At 50.8% G+C, this 19,813-nt stretch overlaps 1 protein-coding gene across 10 annotated transcripts in view; it reads right to left on the bottom strand.

Annotated features, from left to right (window-relative positions):
* The window catches only part of KIDINS220 (kinase D interacting substrate 220), a 59,809-nt gene that overhangs the window by 13,664 nt on the left and 26,332 nt on the right, over positions 1-19,813 (bottom strand). For 3 of the 10 annotated variants that reach the window (XM_036335421.1, XM_036335417.1, XM_036335418.1), the window contains exons 21-25: positions 18,932-19,076; positions 17,251-17,413; positions 9,171-9,349; positions 7,856-8,082; positions 5,961-6,074 (exon numbers count right to left, since the gene is read on the bottom strand). In XM_036335421.1, the coding sequence (XP_036191314.1) occupies positions 5,961-6,074; positions 7,856-8,082; positions 9,171-9,349; positions 17,251-17,413; positions 18,932-19,076 (828 nt within the window). Of the gene's footprint in view, positions 1-411; positions 445-1,861; positions 1,898-5,189; positions 5,247-5,960; positions 6,075-7,855; positions 8,083-9,170; positions 9,350-17,250; positions 17,414-18,931; positions 19,077-19,813 lie in introns of all 10 variants that reach the window. The other 7 variants (XM_036335412.1, XM_036335413.1, XM_036335419.1 and 4 more) reach the window with 5 other exon arrangements.

The following is a 19,813-nucleotide window of genomic DNA, read 5'->3' as shown; positions in this document are numbered from 1 at the left end:
AACAGATCATTTCGGCACACGTCACAATTTCTTTTTAAAACATTTTCTAACACAAAAAATTGAATGCAAACGATGTTAGTTTGTTTAAACTGTTAAGTACAAATGTCAAAGTGCACACAAACTGAGATGTCTCCAGGCCAAAGTAATGTTAACAAAACAGACTGAAATCACCTTGGTGAGCACTAGAGCGTCAGCGTGTAAGTCAGGGCTACACGGACACGGCCCGGTGAAGGGGAGGCAGCGGAGAGGCTTGGTTAAGAGTTCTTAACCAGCGTGCAGAGGCTGCGAGCAGCTAGCTGGTTAGTAAGAGGCCCAGCGGAGCGGCCCGGCGAGCGCACAGCCCAGCAGGGAGGCGCCAGGCTGCGTCTAGCGGGCGAAGGAGAAGGAAGGTCTCACTGAAAGTGTCGGTACCTGTCTCTGCGTGTTAAACCCACAGTCACACGGCTTCAGGGGAGGAATAAAACAGAAAGAAGGACACGAGTGTAAAGCAAAACACCGGACACAAGTATATATAATATAATAAACACAGGCAGCACCCTGTCCTCTCCCCCCCTCACTCTCAACCCTCCTCTACGCAGCACCAGCGAGGAGCACCCACCCCCACCCACCCCCGCAGTTCCGTTTCATTAACACGGCTTGGCAGCTTTTAAATTGCACTCTCATTGGAATTTATATTCTATGAAAAGAAGAAATCTTTGGCCATACATTCAACAAAAAAACCAGGTAAATCAAATTTGTTATGAAAAGTCAATAATCCTACTACCTCCAAGTTTAAAGTTAATTGTTAAATATTCTGATTTAAAAATGCAATGATTTATTGCAGACCAATTTAACAAGATCTAAATACTTGGAATTCACATGATCACGTCATAAAATGAAATATTCTCTAGCTACACTATAGTTAATGTTCAAAACCATACTTTTCAAATTTGTGTTTTGTTTCGTTAGGCATGAAGCACATAATGCACTAAAAAGATACCATTTAAAAAGAAAGGCCTTAATAGCCTCGCAGCTCAGGCCATCGCCATCGGAGGGTGAAACCTTGCCAACTATGACTAGCAGAACTATTCTGGTGATGGAGAGGTTGTTGCTATGTTGTTGTTTTCTTAAAATATGTTTTTATTGATTTGAGAGAGAAACATCGGTGAGAGAGGAACATCAACTGGCTGCCTCCTGCACGCCCCTTCTGGGGATCGAGCCCACAGCCTGGGCATGTGCCCTGACCAGGAAACGAACCTGTGGCCTCTGGTGCACTGGACAATGCTCAACTCACTGAACCACACTGGCCACGGCAATGATGGAGGTTTGAAAACTCTCATTCAAATCAGACACACTGCCATGAGCTACTTTTCTGTACCGATGAGGTTGATGATCAAGGTTCTTAAATGGTCACAATAATCCAGGGCTGACAGCCCGACTCCCAGGTGATGGCAACAGGCGCAGCGAAGTCTCCCTCTCACGTCTTGTTTTTGGCTTAGCGTTGACCTTATGATAAGGAGGCTCTTTACAAAGTGACTACGTGTATCTGTGAGACTAGAGAAACTAGCAGAGCGGTGCTGAGGGAGCCAGTTCACCACAAAGACCCAAACCGGAGAAAGCGATCGTCAGCTCCCATGGCTGGAAAACGTCACTTCCTCTCGCACAGTGAGGGACAATAATTAGGTCGAAGCGGCAGACGGGCCCAGCACCGCATTTTACGGACAATGTTTTAAAACACAGAAGTAACGAGCACCTGCCATGAGTGTGACTTTGTTATTTTTTACTTTAACTGCGCTCTAACATTTCCACGATGTCACTACGACACCCGCCCGCTCCCGTGACACTATCCGTCACGTCAGCCGAGGCGCTGCGCCCGCCTTACCCACGGCATCTGCGACTGTCCCGTCCAAGGCTGCGCCTGGCAACGAGAGACAACTTCATTGGGACATGATTCGCTCGACACGTCGCCAGGTCTAAGCCAGTGGTGGAAACAAAGCCGTCGACGGCTGAGGCCCATCTTTTTTCCTTTTCACCTGGGCACTGATTGGACTGTTCATGAAGACCAAGGCCTTCGTTTCTGACCCCTTTATTAACGAAGGGATGCACTGGCCATTCTGGAGTTCCTCACACCCACACTGTGCTGTCCCTCAAGCTGACCGGTTACCCCCATGCCTCTCAACGAGGTGGAGGGGTGACCCCGAGGAAGCTGGCGGAGGCTGGAAGAGGGACTCGTGGCCCTGAGAGCCGCTCCCTGCGGCCTCCACCCGGCTCAGGGCTGCTTCCTGCCCCGAGAGGAGGGCCTGGCAGGGGCCCGGCCGCAGTGCCCGCGACGCTGAAGCGAGGAGGATGACAGGCAGGGTCTAGAAATGCTGTCAGCCTTCCCATGGGAAAGGCTGCTCCGGGAGACCCAGCTGCCCGCAAAGCAGGGACCTGAGTAAAACCGACCACAGTCCTCGCACAGCAGCCCTGAGACACCCCAGCACGTGCCCGAGGAGCCGGGGGGAGGCAGAGCCATGGAGGCCACCTCCCCGGCGGGCGGGGCTGACGGGAGCACCGAGAAGAGCCCGGGGACGCTCCCACGTGTTAGAGCACGTGGAGCACACAGATGCCACGGAGCCTCCAGACTCTAAGGAGGCAGTGCCTGACACCTCTGCGGCCAGAGATCAACAGACACAGGCCGAGCCCACTGAGCGGGCAGAGCCAGGGTTTAACCAGCGGCTTTAGTGCCCGCGTCTAGAACGCTCCATCAAAGCTTTCGCTGTGGGCGGAATAACGACGACTAAGTATAAAGCACCCGAGGCTGCGTGATGCTCACAGGGGACCCGGGAGGCCAGTGTGCGTGGCCGGGCGAGGAGGCTGAGCATCTGAGAGGCTGCGTGGTCTGTCCTGCGCTCACCGGCAGCGCCTGTTCCATTACAGACCTGACCACGGCCGACAGGCCCAGAGCCGCAGGAGCAGCGAAGGCAGCTGGCATGGGGGTCGGGCCGCGTGGGCTCCCCTCCCCCGGGCGCTCCCCGCCTGCACTGCTGGGCTGAGCCTCACAGAGTCCCGGGTGGTCCTCGGACCGCGGGCAGGACTGGCCGTGGGCACGAGTTCCGAGGACCCGCGAGAGGAAAGGGGTCCCGGGGGCCAGGCTCCTAGCTTTCCTGGTTTTATAACCCAGAGTCTGGTTTTTAATAAAGGTCTCAGGCCGAAAGGGCTCCTCTGCTTCCTCGGGGGGAGAAACGGGCCCTCCCGGCTGCGACCCGGAGTGTCTTGGTCCAGGGTTACTTCCCGGCCATCAGATCCGGCAAATGTTTGCTCTCCTATGAAAGGGGGGGAGCTAGCACAGAGGACTGTACATACACCCCACCGCTGCGGACCCTGGCCTGTCTGCAGTTCACCTGACAAGCCCGTGGTGGCCTCACCAGATACGCCCACGACAGTGACCCTGGCTGAGAACCACGGTCCGCCTGAGGGCCTGCTGGCCAGCTCATGAGCTCGTCGGGCGGCGGGTCGCCTCGGGGCCGCCTCTGCTGCACAGGCTGCGGCTGGCTAGCTCTTGACCGTCCGCTCTCCTGTGTCTGTTGTAAACTCATCGCTCTGTGTCTGTAATGACAACCTGTCAAAAACTGTGGCGCTCCTGACGCATCCGCCAGCAGCTCTCGTCACCCAGTGATCCGCCTGAGGGACAGCTGAGCGAGCAGAGGGGCTCCGTCAGAGGCACAGGGTCCCCCCAGGACCGGAGACCCGGGGCCACGAGGCTAAACCTCTCAGGTCCACTGCGTCTGCACTGGCTCAGCGGTGCCGGCTGACAGTCCGCAGACGGCAGCCCCCCTCCCCCATTTCCACCACTGCTTTTAGGTCGGCTTTGAACGAGTGTCTACTGCGACTAGGCTACAAAACACATCTACAGCTACTGTCATTGTTAATGTCTTAAAAGCAAAGAAGCTCGGTGAGTATCTGTTATTCACTAAGCGGGTCACAAAGGGACCTTCCACGTGAGAGAGCAGCAGACAGCGGGTATCACTGCACACAGGCCCCGCCCGCCGGGACGCCCGGCCCTGTCCCGGGCCCCTTTCTGGACGAGCTCAGGAACTTCCCCGGAGCTCAGCGCACTCACTGCCGCCTCCCCGGCCCTGAGGACCTGCAGGCACTAACTCCGCCTCTGTGCCCATCGTCAGCTCGGGACAGCTTGTCTGCAGGGCTGCACGGCCACCGGAGGCCGCGGTGTCTGACTTCCATCGGGTCGGGGAGGGCTTTGCCCAGAGAACGGCCCTGCATGCGTGGTCCTCGCACTAAAGGCCCTGGCTGAACTGACAGCCATTCTTGCAACGTGCAGTGACCACGCCACAGGCTCCTCCAGCTCCTGTGCCTGTCACTCCCGGGTAACTGAAGTCACGCAGACGCTTCAGCTACATGTCAATGATTTTAAAAGAATCATCAACCCCTCAAGGAAAACACCAAAGCGGTTCCCTTTCTCTCTCTCACTAACGTTAACTCAAAAGTGAAGTAAAAAGCTACTGTCTTCCCAAATGCATGTTTCAGGCTGAAACATTATGGATGAGCTCGGATGGCACTTGATCCCAGTAAGTCCGGCACTATGGACCGTCAGGCAGCCTCAGGCTGACGGGATCTTCTCTACATGGCACACCGTTCTGCACATAAATCGAAGTGAAGGCAGAGTCTAAGGCTCATGCAGTAAACGTGTTTTTGTAAGTATGAGGCCTTGAATGATAAAGACACACAGCGACTTCCTAGTCGTCTGTTTGCCTGTGTTGGTTTGGAGCCTGTAATGGGGGCAGGGGCCACCCCAGCTGAGCAGCTCTGTGGGCGTCTGGAAGCTGCTCTGATAAGTGCCGGTTGAGAGCAGGGCTCCGTGTACACGTGGCGCCCACAGTGCGGACACCCAGGCGGGATGAGCCATGAAGACTCGCGTGGCCTCGCCCTCTTGCTCAGCATGGCTTTCTGCAGCCTCGGGGGTGCGGACTATTTTCAAAAACATTCTCCACGTGGAGGCTCGAGAGCCAGCAGAGGGAACGGAGCTCCGCCCCCGGAGGCCCCTTCCTCCCACCGCCACTACCCTCCCGGCTCGGCCAGGGGAGCGGGACACGGGCACAGCGGCCGCTCAGTCACTCCACGCGCACGGTCATTAGCAGCAGCTGCTGCCACACGCGGTGCTGTTAGTGCCGGGCCGAGCGAGGCGGTGCCACGCCCCACACACGCATTACCCTCGGGGGGGCGGTGGGCGAGGCGAGCCCCTCCGCAGCGTCCTCCTTGATAACCTCCTGGCAACAAGAACAGAGCGTGTGAGGGGCAAACTGGAAGATGAACGAACGTGGCGTTAAAACCACAGAACGCCGAGACCTGGAGGGGGCCCGCCGTTTCCTTCAGTGACGACATTTCACGTTTACATAGAAGGCGAAGCCCTCCATCTTTTCCTCCCAATTTATAACAATATGCTCACGGGGACTTCCTTTTTTACATTATGCAAATTATTTAACAAGCTTTATCATCAGGAACACCTAGTATGTTAGCCATAAACGTACTGCTTTGGATTAGATTCAAAGGTCACCTCATTTGAATAATTTCCTTATCCTACCTACTTTCTGCCATTAGCTTACCGTGTTCTTGCCATGTCCCCTGATTGTCATACAAAAGGGCTGACATATATACACACACCACACGTGCATGTCCTTTAAACAGACAGTAGAAATCAGCAGAAGTAAAGGCCGTGTGTTACGTTTGGTGACAAACGCTGCATTCTAAGCAGACACGCTGGCTGCCAGCATCTCAATTTACCCACGAGGCTGCCCGTCGGCCCCTTCCACAGAGTCAACAGAATGAAAACAAATGCATTTTATGTTAGTAATAGCTTACGTTTCCTAAACTATTCACAAAACAAGTTCATTCTCTTTCTACAAAAAGGAAATAACCCACCTCTAATGTTCTAGATGGTTCTCATTAGATTGATACTTTAGTTATTACCCTTTTATACTTACTAGGCCATTGCTCTGATCTCTGGACAAATTCGATTTTACTGTTGGACGTGAGATGAGATGTTGGGAACCGCCAGGGTAATACCGTGGCGTGTAAAGGTATGGGGCAAAGAATGGCTATGGAAAAAACACGTAACAAAAGAGTGGGATAAACAATCACGGAAATCAAAGGTAATGAGACTTATCAAATGAAACTAAACAATAACATACAGACTTTAATGCAAGTGACAAAACAAAAGAAAAAAGCCTTTCTCATATTCTACCCGAGACCAAACCCCAAACTTGATATATCACTTAAATTGTTACACTGTTGATTTACTAAAAGCTTTTTTTTTTTTTAAGCAACTAAAGTTTTACACCTTATAATTTGACACAGGAGTTACTCTTTATATTAATAATTTTATGGGCTAATTACCAAGTGTCTGATTCTAAATGATTTATAAGTATTAACACAATCTCTTATAAAAAAGCAGAATGGAATCTTAATAGAAAACTATTCTTTACAAAAAAAAAAAAAAAAAAAAAAAAGGTTAGCCTTAAGTAAGACCAAAATAGTCTGGACGATGTGAGAACAGCCTCCGTGGCCCCCAGGAATACCTGCTAGCCCAAGTTCCTGGGGTTTCGCTAGCTCTACGTAAGCAGGCGTATCTTCAATGGGGAAGCCATTGTTCAGGCGAGTTGTAGCTACAGCTTTTATTTGTAACAAGTTTCTTGTTAACAGGAGCTGTCAGATTCTATGGGCTAAAGGCAAAGATTAGAGTTCTCCAAGCTTCATACACTAAAATAACCATTTTCACTCCTGCCATTTTAAGAAAATTATTCTGCTTTTACTTTCTGATTAAAAACCTCAAATAACTAGAAAAAAAAGTAACTAGACCTAAAACCATGAGAGAATTTTAAATGTTTTAAAAGTAATCGAATGTTATTAAAGTATCACATGATTGTTATTCACATGAAATCAGTGAACATGAGGTCTCAGCCTAGATGGTTTGGTAATTTTTTAAAAAATAGCTTCATGGTCTCAAAAGTTCAAGTGTCCTCTCCTGGCCCACGGAGCTGTTTTAATCCCATCTCGGCTGCTTTGGGGCCTGGGAAGTAACCCTGCTCCGCGTGCCGAGCGCGCCGCCGAAGCTGCGGCCGGCGTACGAGCACCGAGGGTGTGCGGCTAACGACTCACGTGGCCAACGCTTTTAACCAACGGGAAATGTAATTGGAATTCTGGCTCTAACCCCCTCTCCCTGGCTCACGTGGACTTCGTGTGCCATGCACGTGGCTTCGGAAGACTAGCCCGTGTTTTCTTGAATTAGACTGAAGAGGGAGACAACAGAACTGAACTGGCAGGGTCCGGACCCCGGGGCACTCGACTGTGCTTCCATCTCTCCACGCAGGACTCACGTGCTCCCACTGAGTCGCAGCCACACGTGCCGAGGCGACGTGGAACACTGGAAATGGCTGTGGCGCTGTTACGCGGCCAAGTCGTCTGAGCCCCACACGCAGTGTTTCCCATGAGCGTCTCCATGTAGACGCTGCACCACATACTGAACACAGGGTTACTGAGCTCCTGCAGAAACTGGCGTTGACACTGTTCCAACTCCCACGTGAGTGACACGCAAAATGCAAAAGTCCACGGGGCAGGCCCTGCAGCAGCCTCAGGGCTCCCCTTCGAGGCTGGGAAAGCGAAGAGCCAAGAGCGCCCCAATGCTGACTCAACTGACACTGAGACCCATTACAGCGCAACCCTCTTCTAAGTTTAAAACATCGTATATGTTAAATTTAAACCTAACTCTTCCCCAATTTTAAAGCCAACGTACAGCTTCAAAATAATCACAGCACCCTCAGCAGAAAACGTCTGCTATTTCCCCGGCCCCGTTCTGAGACGAGACTCGCCTCCTGCTCACCCTGTTGTAGAAGGGGTGCTGGGGCCCCGTCATCCCGCTGTAGTAGCTGCTGTGCGGCTGTGGGGACACCACCCCCCCTGCGAAGGGGCCGTTGAAGGAGGTGGACGAGGAGCAGACGGACGGGGCCTGGCTGTAGCCGGACGCGGGCCTGGGGGCAGCTTCGTGCAAGGGCAGCGGGGGGTACGCCAGGCCTCCGATGTTAATCTGCTCTCGGGCGGCGCGGACATCTGAAAGGCGAAGCGGTCCCGAAGGAAGAGAAAGTGGGACAGGAGTCGTCAGAGCAGCTGGCACCTGCTCCTTCACTGGCTCAGTGGACAGAGCGTCGGCCTGCGGACCGAAGGGTCCCGGGTTCGATGCCAGGCAAGAGCGCGTACCTTGGTTGCAGGCTCCTCCCCAGCCTGGGCCCCGGTCAGGGCTCGTACAAGAGGCAACCAACCCATGTGTCTCTCACATGATGTTTCTCTCTGCCCCCCTCTCTCCCACTCTCCCTACAAATATCCTCGGGTGAGGGTTAAAAAAGGAAGGAAGCGGTTCCGCCTGCGCGGGGGAGGCAGACACTCCGGGAGCTCAGCCGCGAGAGGAGCCCCGCTGCCCGCACGCAGCTCTTGCTCCACCCGACCTCTCTCGCAAGCCACCAGAACACATTGCCTCTGCCTCGCCCAGCTGCTGGCTGCGCTGCCCTGGCATCCTACGGCTCAGCGTGGGCACGGACGCCCTCACCCTCACCCAGGGGCTGGGCACAGGGCAGCAGAGACCGGCTGGGAAGCGCACGGCGCGCCCACCTTGAACAACACGGCCCTCGGCCCCAGAGCAGAACGGGGACCCGGGCTCTCGCCCCATCATTCCGGAAACTCGGCTGGGCCGCAAGGGTCCGGTCATACGAAGGCCGTGGGTTTCCACAGAGGCTGTGTCTGCGCCTCTGTGCACCGTGGTGCCTCAGGACGACTTAAATCATCCCCACATCTTCCTGTCACTGCCCCCGTGCCAGTCCCCAGCTCAGGGCGAAGGCTCCGTGCCCTCCGGGTGAGAGCCACTAGGGACCGGAGAGGGGAGAGAGGACAGTCCAGTGACGGCAGCCACAGTGGGGCCCGACTTGGACGGGAATGGTTCCAAAGCAAGGAGCGGGCTGGGTGGGGAGCTAACCAACAGCCCTTTCTTCCCGCCGCCCCAGGAGGCCACGCCGGGCCCTGTCCTCCCGCGGAGACAGGGCTCCGCATTTCAGGTTTCACGGCACAGGAGGAACTCACAGAGCTGCTAAAAATGGGGGCGTTTGAGGGCTTCCGAGAAGGAAAACGAACGTTCCGCGGGCACCCACCGGCGATGATCTCCCGCAGCTTGGGGTCCAGGTTCACGGTGCAGGGCAGGAAGGTCTTCACGTCTCGAGCCACCAGCACGGGCGTCCGCGAAGCCAAGAACACTTCGAAGTTCCTGATGTCCCCGTCTATCTCCAGCAGCGGCTCCACGTCCTTAGTTGTCGGAATGTTCTTTGAGATTCTTCAAACGAGAAAGAAATGAAAAGGTCATTAATGTCACCATGAGGAAGGCAAATTCTACATAAAAATAAATCACACGTTACATACTTTGCTGCCATCAAAATCTTTTTAAAGAAAAAAATAGGCGGCACAGTCACAAAGTAGTAAAGAAACGAGTGGGTGCGACGGGGCTGCCTTTGACAGAGGCAGGACGCCGTGGGCCAGGAAAACAGGCCGGAAGGAACGCGCAGCTCACGCGGATGGCACCTCCCGGGGACAGTGAAGGGGCAGCTAACCGGCCGCCTGGAGCCACAGGACAGGGAAAGCGAATCCGACTGGCTCACAGGCCTGCGCCTGCACAGGGGACCATGGGTCTTGCCTTTGCAAAGAGAAGACATAAAGAATAATGTCTGAATAAATTACACAGACTAGAACGTCAGCACAGATTTTGTTTTAGGAAAGGCTTTGTTTTCTGTTGTAAAGGAAATATGTACTTACTACTGCACATATTTAAAACGCAGAGGAATAGAGGGACACAGAGGGACAAGCATCATCTCACCAATGGACATAGTCAGTACTGACCCAGCGTGTCACCTAGCATTTAAATAGCAAATTAATGCTTATTATGCAGAATTTTTACACAGTTGTTCATATAGGAAAACACTTTTGTATCAGGCAGCGGTCTTGCATGGAAAAAGCAATATTCATTAAAAAACAGCAAACACTTTTTGTCAAACTACATAGAAGCGCCATTTTCATAGGCCTCATGGTCTCCGCCATCCTTGCGAAGCGCACCACCACCTGTGGAAAGAACCAGAAACTCTAGGCGGGAGCGGGCTGCCCTCCGTCCTAACGCCGGTGGCCTGCGCATCCTGCAGCCCGGCGCCACCCGCGGGTCCCCCGGGACCAGGGGCTCCTCTATGACCAGCCCTCCCAGCACAGACGCGCCCTTCACACCACACCTCATGGGGGATGCTGCCTTCGTGGGAGCGCTGCAGCGTACCGCCCCTCAGACGGCAGGTGCCGGTAGTGCCGGTGAAGCCGGACAGGCGTGGTTTCTCGCCATCGTACCTGCGGGCTGGCGCGAATGCCCGCTTTCTACTCCTGCCCGATACACATTTGTAGAGTCAATAAATACACAAGCAAATATGTTGCTCCCAGTGAGCTCTAGCCTTTTAAAATAATTTTCACTTCAATGATCCTTTCTTAGATAGAAAAAACCTTGTACTTGGGAAAGCGTATGATGATCCATCTTGAGTTCATTTTTGTACATGATTTGAATTTTTAAATTTCCTCTTCCTTTTCCTCAAAGGCTCTTAAGGTATTTCTTCTTCCCTGCGTGGGTATTTACGGTCTGAAATGCCCGAGCTCTGCCTGTGCAGCCTCCCCTGAGCTGTGATCACGCCGAGGGTCCACACAGCGACCCCTCGCTAGCGACCCCACGAGGCCCCGTTATGCAGGAGAACGTGAGCCGGGGCGCGGCCCGGCCGCTGCGGAGGAAGCGGTGACGCTACACCTGCCGCGGGAGGAGCCTCAGGCGCCGAGCAGCTCCCAGGCGAGCAGGCCAAAGAGGAAGCAGCGAGGCTTCTGCGCGTGGGGCAGAGCTGCCTCATCCTCTCTGCTGCCCACGCCCCGAGCCCATGAGCTGCGGCATCAGGACCCGGGGCCACAGCCCGCACTGCGCACAGGGCACACCAGCGCCCTCGCCTTCGGGCGTTTCTGATTCAGGCATGTCATGTGTTTGACGCAGGTGTTCACACAGTCTACCCAGGGTTAAATAAGCCAACATGAAAGCACTGTCTAAGCTGCCACAGCAACCACTGGCGGCGCTCACCGGCTCCGCGACAGCCAGAGGCATGTGGACTGCAGCCTGGGGAACAGTCAGTGACGTCACAGGAGCCACGGCGGGGCCAGGAGGGCCCTAGACGCACGGAGGGGCCATTCTGTAAACTTATAACTGCCTAACCACCGCGCTGTGCGCCTGGAACCATATAAAACAGTACTGAGTGTCGACTGTAATCGGAAAATAAAAACACGCATGTGATAGAATAGCCTGTCACACGCTAGCGGCACAGGCACTGAAGGGGACTAACACGTGGACCCGTGTTACCAGGTGGCCTGGTTTTTACCGCCTTTTTTTATTTTTTTTTTAAACAGACGTAGAGAAGGTTCTCCTCCATCCTCGTGTGCGTATGTAACGTCCTTCATCGTTTCTCTTTAATCCAGACGGACACTTTTTCGTTCACAAAATTATACAAGCTAGTGCCCCGCCCCCTAGGTGCCAGAGCGCAGACTGAGAACCAGTGAGAAACGCACGATGAGGGGCCAGGGACCGGCCGTGGGGACGCAGGCCCAGCACCCCAACCAGGAATTCACCGGAGCATCTCCACGACTTACTGGTGATTCGCCCGTGAAGCCAAACCCCCATTCATCTTTCCAGCGCCTGGATCGGACACACTGAAAACACCGGCCACAGCAGAGCAGCTCACACCTGCCGCTCAGGGTCAGGCCTCCTGGGTGCCACGCCACCAGGCCGTGCCACGCCACCAGGCACAGATGGATGTCCCGCCCACGAGGATCGCAAGCCACACACATGCTTCAGCGTGACCCTCTCCAGAAGAGCTCCTTTTTCTCGCTAACTGAATTTATTAGGACGTGTTATAACTCACACCGATTAATTTATATTCATTCTGCTTTATCTGTTAGGATTCTGCAAAAGATTTGATTTGAAAAGGTCCCCAGTGGGGAGCCACAGCCTGAGGCGGCCCTCACCTCTGGCAAGTGCTGCGATGCGAACAATCACACCGCTGCAGGCTGCGGTGACAGGGAGACCAGCAGAGGCTGAGAGGCCAGCTTCAGAGCCCCTCCCTGAAAGCAGTGCTCGCAGCACAGCCAGGCTCACACTATGCGTGAGAGACGCCCCAGCGCAAGAGGCAAGACCCAGTTTCCAGAGCGGCTGGGGAGGCGCTAGTAACCCCACAGGTGCTGCCAAGCGGAAGGGCGTTCGTGGTGCTGTTGCCTTTAAGAAACCTCGGAGAGTTTGACGTTAGTCAGACAGAGAAAGCAAACGTTTGCAATGCAATGCTGAGTGACAGGGTGGAGAATGAGGCACGGACCACGCTGCCCGGGAACATCTCAGGCTAAAGCAAAACCCCATTACCCAGGTTCCCTTAAAGACTTAATGTCGAGTAAGTACGGGACCCAACGTCTACAATGTTTAGGGCTTAACAAGTTTAAATGTAAACACAAATTTGTAAGATGAATAAAAACTCCTTTTTCCATCTCCATCCCTTTCCCAAACGTTAACTGAAAAGGGTTTCAGAAGAAAGGGGCCCTATCGAGCTTTAAAGCGTACAGGGTCAGGTGACTGTCCACGTGCCTGCAGCCACGGTTCCCAGTGCGTGTCAGTGTCCTGGAACCGTCTGAACAGGAACTCGAGAGTCGGAAATACTCATTAAACTCAGGGTTCCCTGTCGTTCTGCTGCCAAAGGGAGAGCAAATGCATGAGGCCGTGGCCGTGGCTGGTGGAACACTGCCGCCTTGTGGATTTCGTGGATACTGCTACTGGGCCACTCAGCGCGGCTTTACATCAGCACCTCACCTTGCCTTTCATCAGCTGGCATTTTTGTTTCTTTTGTTTACTCTCATATTGTGAACAATATAAACACACTTTGGCCTGAAATTCCGAGATCACAAGCCTCTGCTGAAAACATCAGTTTAGGGGAAATCAGCCTCTACTTGCTCTCTAAGGCACATTTCATGTTTTGGTGAATTTGAATCCTTCAATAATCTGATTTATTTTTAAAATGTAAACATGCATAATAAATATTATTATAAGATATAAAATATTACAAATATTATAAGTTATAAAATATGTATTATAAGATAAACTAAATCTGCAAGGGTAATGACTTTTTACATATTAAAATATATATTTGAGAGAAACTGATTTTGCTACTTCTGCTTTCAAATAGCCTTAATTAATGTCCTTGCATTTTCCATGCTGAAGTTAGAAACACACACTTTGGAACACTGAAAACCCTTCCTCTGTTCTACATTAGCATTAGATACTAAAAATGGCGTCATGACAAGTTTAATGAGGACGTATTTTAAAAACCAATTTTACCCACAGAAAGGAAGGCAAGGGACTGAGAAGCCACCTGGGAGGGGATGGCAGGCACTCGGCACCCATAACGGCGCGAAGGCTGAAGCCGGCAGATGCGCCAGCGGTTCCAGCGGAGCTGTCACAGCTGAGTGCGTCACGCTCTCCACCCAAAACCTCCTGCAGCTCCAGGACACACTCAGGATTTTGCAAAGACCAGGCCATCTTTATAAAAGGTAAGGTATTGATAAAACATGGAACCGGGAATAAAGTATCTGCATTATAAATACATTACAGGCAAGTGTGTTTTCAGAGTAAAGATGGAGCCAGTAATTCCACACAGACAGCCATTTAATGGTGCTGAGTGAGCACCTACAGGGAAGTCTCACCGCCTTGAGGAGACAGAACTGCGTTAGCGTTCTAAACTACACACAAAAACACCGACGGCACGCGGAACAGTGTTTGGAGTAACTATTTACAGTACCTCAAACCTAAATGAAAGGGAAAAATCGTCAGTACAAGGATATACTTTGTACTAAAAGGAAAGAACTTTTTCACAAATCTAAACAACTAGTGTCCACTGTTTCATGCTGTTCAAATTCATACTTTTTTTTTTATATTTTATTGATTTTTTACAGAGAGGAAGGGAGAGGGATAGAGAGTTAGAAACACCGATGAGAGAGAGAAACATCGATCAGCTGCCTCCTGCACATCTCCTACTGGGGATGTGCCCGCAACCAAGGTGCATGCCCTTGACCAGAATCGAACCCGGGACCCTTGAGTCCGCAGCCCGACGCTCTATCTGCTGAGCCAAACCAGTCAGGGCTCAAATCCATACTTTAGGTTCACACGCAGAGAAACAAACACGTGCATAATCGGGCCACATTCAGGGGCTGGGGGTCAACTAACAATCGCCCGGAACACGAAGGGAACAGGAGGTGGCGGGTGAGAGCTGAGAGGCGTGAGATGCCGAGAAGCGATAACGTTAAGCTTATGAGAACTCTGCTGAGTATCAGGCAGAAATATCATGATGTGAGGTCTGTTGTATAAATATCTTCAAGTATAGAAAGAGCACTACTTGAATAATTTAAAATACCCAACTCCTGGCTGGCGTTGCTCAGTGGTTGGAGCCCAGCCTGAGCACCAAAGGGTTGCAGGTTCGATTCCCAGCCCTGGTTGGTGTATGTGAGAGGCAACCGATTCTCTCTCTCTTTCTCTCTCTCTCTCTCTCTCTCTCCCCCCCTCCTCCCTCTTCCTCCTTCCCTTCCACTCTCCCTGAAAAGTCAATGGAAAAAATATCTCCAGGTGAAGATTAACAAAAAAATAAATAAATAAGTAAATAAATAAAGATACTGAATTTAATATAAAGGCATCTATAATGCCTGTTCAACAAATGGCTATTTCAATGAAATGAAAGATGGCTGCCATTCTCAGGCTCTCAAAATGCATTTGATCGTTTTTAAAAATGAATACGCAGAATCAAAATAAAGGTTGGCATTATCCTTATCACAAAACTATTCTGACCAGAGCATCCTGAGTAAGACTTCTTAAGCAGTGTCAAAACAAAAAGTTTAAACATTATCTTCACGAAAATTCTTAAAATTGATCTTTTCAAAACCTTTATCATTGCTTAAGATGCTTTCTAGAAAATATGAGAAATAAAGTTTTATAACTAAAATATTTCAGTGGCTGTGTAAAACACTATAATAAAAAGTCGACAGAAGATCTTAATCTACAGTTTTAATTTTACTCCCTTTCTTCTTACTAAATATATGTTAACAAAAAAACACCCCTCAAATGATAGAGACAAAAGCTTTTAGCTCAACACATAATTGCAAGGAAATTACAATAATTGTACCAATTAAAATAATCTTGAATGAACAGTATGTCATCTTAATGTTCCAATGGTTTATAGAGGGATCTACTTAATTAGCTGAAATTGCTTTTCAGTGTTATATCAAATGTCATTTGTTAAAAGTTGAACAATTTAGAAAATAATTTAACAAAGCAATTTCACCAAACACTAAGAGCCAACATTTTCTTTTTCAGCAAATAAAGCAAGCAGCTGTGTCATCAAATTGCTATAAAAGTAAATGAGGCTTTTTATGGATTAAAAAAATTTTACTACTAGCATTAAAAACACTATTTTCTGATTGTTTTTACCAAGTCAGAATTCTTTAATAAAATAAATGAATGTCAATTATATACTGCTGCTTTTTGTCTGCTGTAAATAAAACTTTTTATTTAAAGGACAAACAATGGCATCAAAGAACTCAACTACAGTTAACTAGAAACAGTCATTGATATTATTCTAACATATTCCAACATGATTTTTCAATATGTTGATCAAATTCTTTTCCCATAGTTTTTCATTCAAATCATCTTAAATTTAGTTCTTTTGAGTCAAGTTCTTCATGAATTCTCCAAGATTCTCACTACACTGTATTTTCTCTTCCTTAGAACATCTACAAAGCATCTGTAAGTATTTGTAGATGTATAAGACATACCTATTTCTTAAAAGAAAAAAAGGGGGGGCACCTCAAAATCACCCCGAAGCCAACCCGCTCACAGATGGCAGCCCCCGCAGGCTGAGGTCTGAAGGACATGAAGCAAGTGGCAGGCAGAGTCTCCCCATCTCATTACACCTCCAGCATAAACATTCTACATTTACTTGAACAAAATCCCCTCTAAACACTCACTCTACACTATTTTACTTGTATAATAAAAATACTCCTTCAAAACATTTCTTTGGCAAGTGTTCTATTTCACAGAATGAAAAAAGTACTATTCTCTTTAAACTATAGGTGATACATTGTCTTTTGTCCTTAAGCCATATTTTAATTAAAAATGTCATTTTTTTAAGATTTCCTTGAACATCAGGAAGTCATATAGCTTGAAGCGCGCTCAAATGAAAATCAGGGTGAACGCTTTCAGAGGGCAAGCAATCCTCTATCGGCAAAGAACAGCACTTTCAGCCGGAAAGCTTCTCATCCCCACAGAGCCGGTAGCCCGACCCTGACAACACTTCCTGACTGGCTGGCTGAACCCCAGGGGCTGCCCCTCCAGTCCTTTCTAAAGTGAACTGTGTGCTTACCTCCCGTCAGAACACAAACTCCTGGGCGCGCACAGTGTGAGAACAAAGGACGTGTGTGTAAGCGACCCTCTAATGGCTAGGAGAGGGTCTCTATATAGTCCACTCCCAGGGCGTCAGGTGCTGTCTACACCTGTCCCTCACCCCACGCACCCACCTCCTGGCCCCGCAACACACAGAGGCAAAAAGGACAACCACCTAAGCTCAGTTAAAACTCACGCTACACCCACATCAAGTGAAGAAAGCGCCTGAATATAAGCGAACAGTAAGTTCCTGTATTATTTAATGCAAAGAATCTGCTCCAGGCAGTATTCACAGTCTCTAAAACCCTCAGATACAAAGCTGAGAGATGCTTGTGCCAATGATTTGGAAAATGTGACCTCCTTAATAGTCCAGAAGACACTTAGAATAAAAAATAAACTGGAAACAAATAATAATGTCTTAGGCACTGCATTTCGTAGATACAAGTACATAAAGCCACTAGGACTGTTAATTACACATTTTATCACATTAGGTTGCACTGAAAAAGGAAGCTATGAATGTCATACGATGGGAATTACACTTGTGCTAACACAGCTCCCAAAGTAAATGAATTAGTGAGAATCCTCCACTGAATTTGGAAGCGTCCATTTTATACATGTTTTGTATTCATTTTGCTTTATATGCATTAACTTTTTCCTGAAAAGTCAATTCGATGTAAAACCAAGTTAAACATAAAGAGATTCAGTACCTTTCATAGATGGTTTTCAGCGTCATCTGATCCGGAATCCCTTCCGTCTCCTCCAGGTACAGGATGAGCCAGGACGTGCGGTACGGCCACTGCTCTGTGAGGTTGATCCAGCTGGCAAGGCGGTCCCAGTTAAAACTAATCTGATTGGCTCTCAGCAGCCGCCCTTTAAGGAGCGCAAGAACATTTGTGAATTAACAGACGTGTGATGTTATGCTAAGCAAAACTTTGAGCATAGTCACAAATCATTTAATGTCCCCAAATCTTTAAAATTTGCCATTTAATTTACACAACATATTCAAACTAACTAAATGTGAATCTCTCTATATGGAAGCCTAAGCGACTGACCGTTTGACTGGTCGCTATGACACGCACTGACCACCAGGAGGCAGACGCTCAATGCAGGAGCTGCCGAGCTGCGGTGACTTGGCAGCTACAGTGAGTTGGCAGCTGTGGTTCTCAGGCGACGCACCCGGAACCAGAGAGGAGGGAGCCCGATTCCAGGGTGTCACCCGAGAACCGCCCTCTCACAATCTGGGACCCCTCAGGGGATGTCGGAGAGCTGGTTTCGGCCCGATCCCCGCAGGCCAGCCAAGGGCCTCTGGTGTGTGTCTATACAGAAATATATATATTGTAGAAGCCATATATATGTGTGTATATACGGCTTCTACAATCCAAAGAGCTCTACTGGAAAGCTCCTAGAATGACACCCAACTCTGTTGAATTCTAAGGTGGTTTCTGTGTGATTTCCCACGGCTGCTGCCCTGACCACACCCAGCAGCAGGTCTTTCAGAACTGTGTCAGGGAGGACAGTCTGGGCACTGCCCCCACCACAAGCAGAGCAGCTGCTGCTCCTGCGACGGCCCATCCTCCAAGCAGTGCAAGAGCCCGCTGCTGGCCTTGAGCAAACCAGCCGTGCCGGCCCACTCTCGCTCCCGTGTGGGTGAGTGTGCGAGCCCCTTTCATTTCTAGGACTGAGGTGCCTCTGGGAATGACCAACCAGGTGGTTATGATGTGTTCCCAGGACTCGCTCTTTTCCCTAACCCTGTCTACCCGGGCTTCTCTGGGAACCCCGCTCACATTCCGCACGGGGAGAGCTTACAGGTGGGCAGCTGCAATCCTCAATCTTTTAGAACTCATGCCTTGTTTCGCTGCCTCATCATTTTATCCCTGATTTTGTTGGGATTCTGAACCGCAGATATTTTTGCTTTTTCATTTTGAACATTATCCGTTTAACTTGATCATTATCAGTTTATATCCAGTTGTTCTGGCTCAGATGAATTCTCCCTCCTCTACAACTACTATACAGACCCCCACCCAGCTCTTCCTGCCTCACCCCTCGGCCTGTCTGCCCGGCCACGCGACACTACAGCACCGTGGCTGGGCCCCTCTTCCTTGGAAAGGGGTTCTGGTCGCTGGGCCAGGGACAGGGCCTTTGCTTTCCACTCAATTAAACCTGAGAGGAAATCAGAGGCCTCTGTAACTTGTCACGTTTTGAAATAACAGTGCACACTGATGGCTGATTTTTGTTGGCAGAACTCACTTTGGTTTTACTAAACACCCTGAAAGCAAATATCACGCCTTCAGCAACGCAAACGCCCAAGCACAGGACACCCCTCTGCTCCCGAAACTGAGCTGCTCCGGCACGTGCAGGCTGGTGGGCCGTGAGACAGGAGACAGGTACCTGTCACGGACACAATATTGAGGAGCCTCCGCATGGTCTGCGGGCTGATGTCACTGAACCAGTCCTCCGTCACCAGCAGCTTCGTCAGGTCGAAGGACATCTGCCGCGTGATGGTCCGCTGCATCTGCCGCCGGCGGTACGTGTCCTGAGGAGCAGGCGCGAGCGTCACCCACAGGCCGGGGACGGCTCCTGCGACAGCAACAAGCCTCGCCCTGCAGGCCCAGGGCGGAATCGCACCCGCCAAGAGCCACCTGACTCCGAGGCAGGGCTCAGGCCTTGGAAACACGGCCGCAGGGGTCCCAGGCCCTGGCGCGCTGAGAGGGAATGAGCTTCCTAGCCCTGCGGCCGAGCGAGCTCGGGGCCTGGGAGATCACACGCGAGCAGAACTCCGCACGGAGAAGTCAGCTGCTCACAGGAGCCCTGAGGTGACGCAGCCTAACTCCTTGCGGGGCTTTAAGGTTCAGCATGTCCCAGGGCAGATACTCGGCACGGGAGGTCACACCCTGCTCCTGACTTAGCGTCAGCGGCCACTCATCACATTAATTGGCATCCGTATTTGCACAGGGTAGAGGCATAAAATCAGAACGTCAAAATGTCACTGAAGACATTTTTAAATGCCAAAGATCCAAATTTAATGTAACAATCTTAAAACCAAACAAAAAACCACATAAAACAGTGCCAGTCAGCGCCAGCCCACCTGGCCGTCCTCAGCGCTCTGTGGCCATGGCGGCCTGCACCGGGCCGCTTCCTGGCCTGGTGCGCTCCCTGCTCCACACGGAGAGCGGTCTGGGAGTGGGCAGAGGGTCGGGAGACCCACGGTGGGCACAGCACCCGGGGGAGGAGGAAGGCCTCCCTCCCCTCACAGCTGTGGTGGCCACGGGC

This window comes from Myotis myotis, unplaced genomic scaffold (genome assembly GCF_014108235.1).
Source record: "Myotis myotis isolate mMyoMyo1 unplaced genomic scaffold, mMyoMyo1.p scaffold_m19_p_14, whole genome shotgun sequence".
In the NCBI taxonomy this organism is placed as follows: domain Eukaryota; kingdom Metazoa; phylum Chordata; class Mammalia; order Chiroptera; family Vespertilionidae; genus Myotis; species Myotis myotis.
This window is presented reverse-complemented; position numbering and strand designations above follow the sequence as displayed.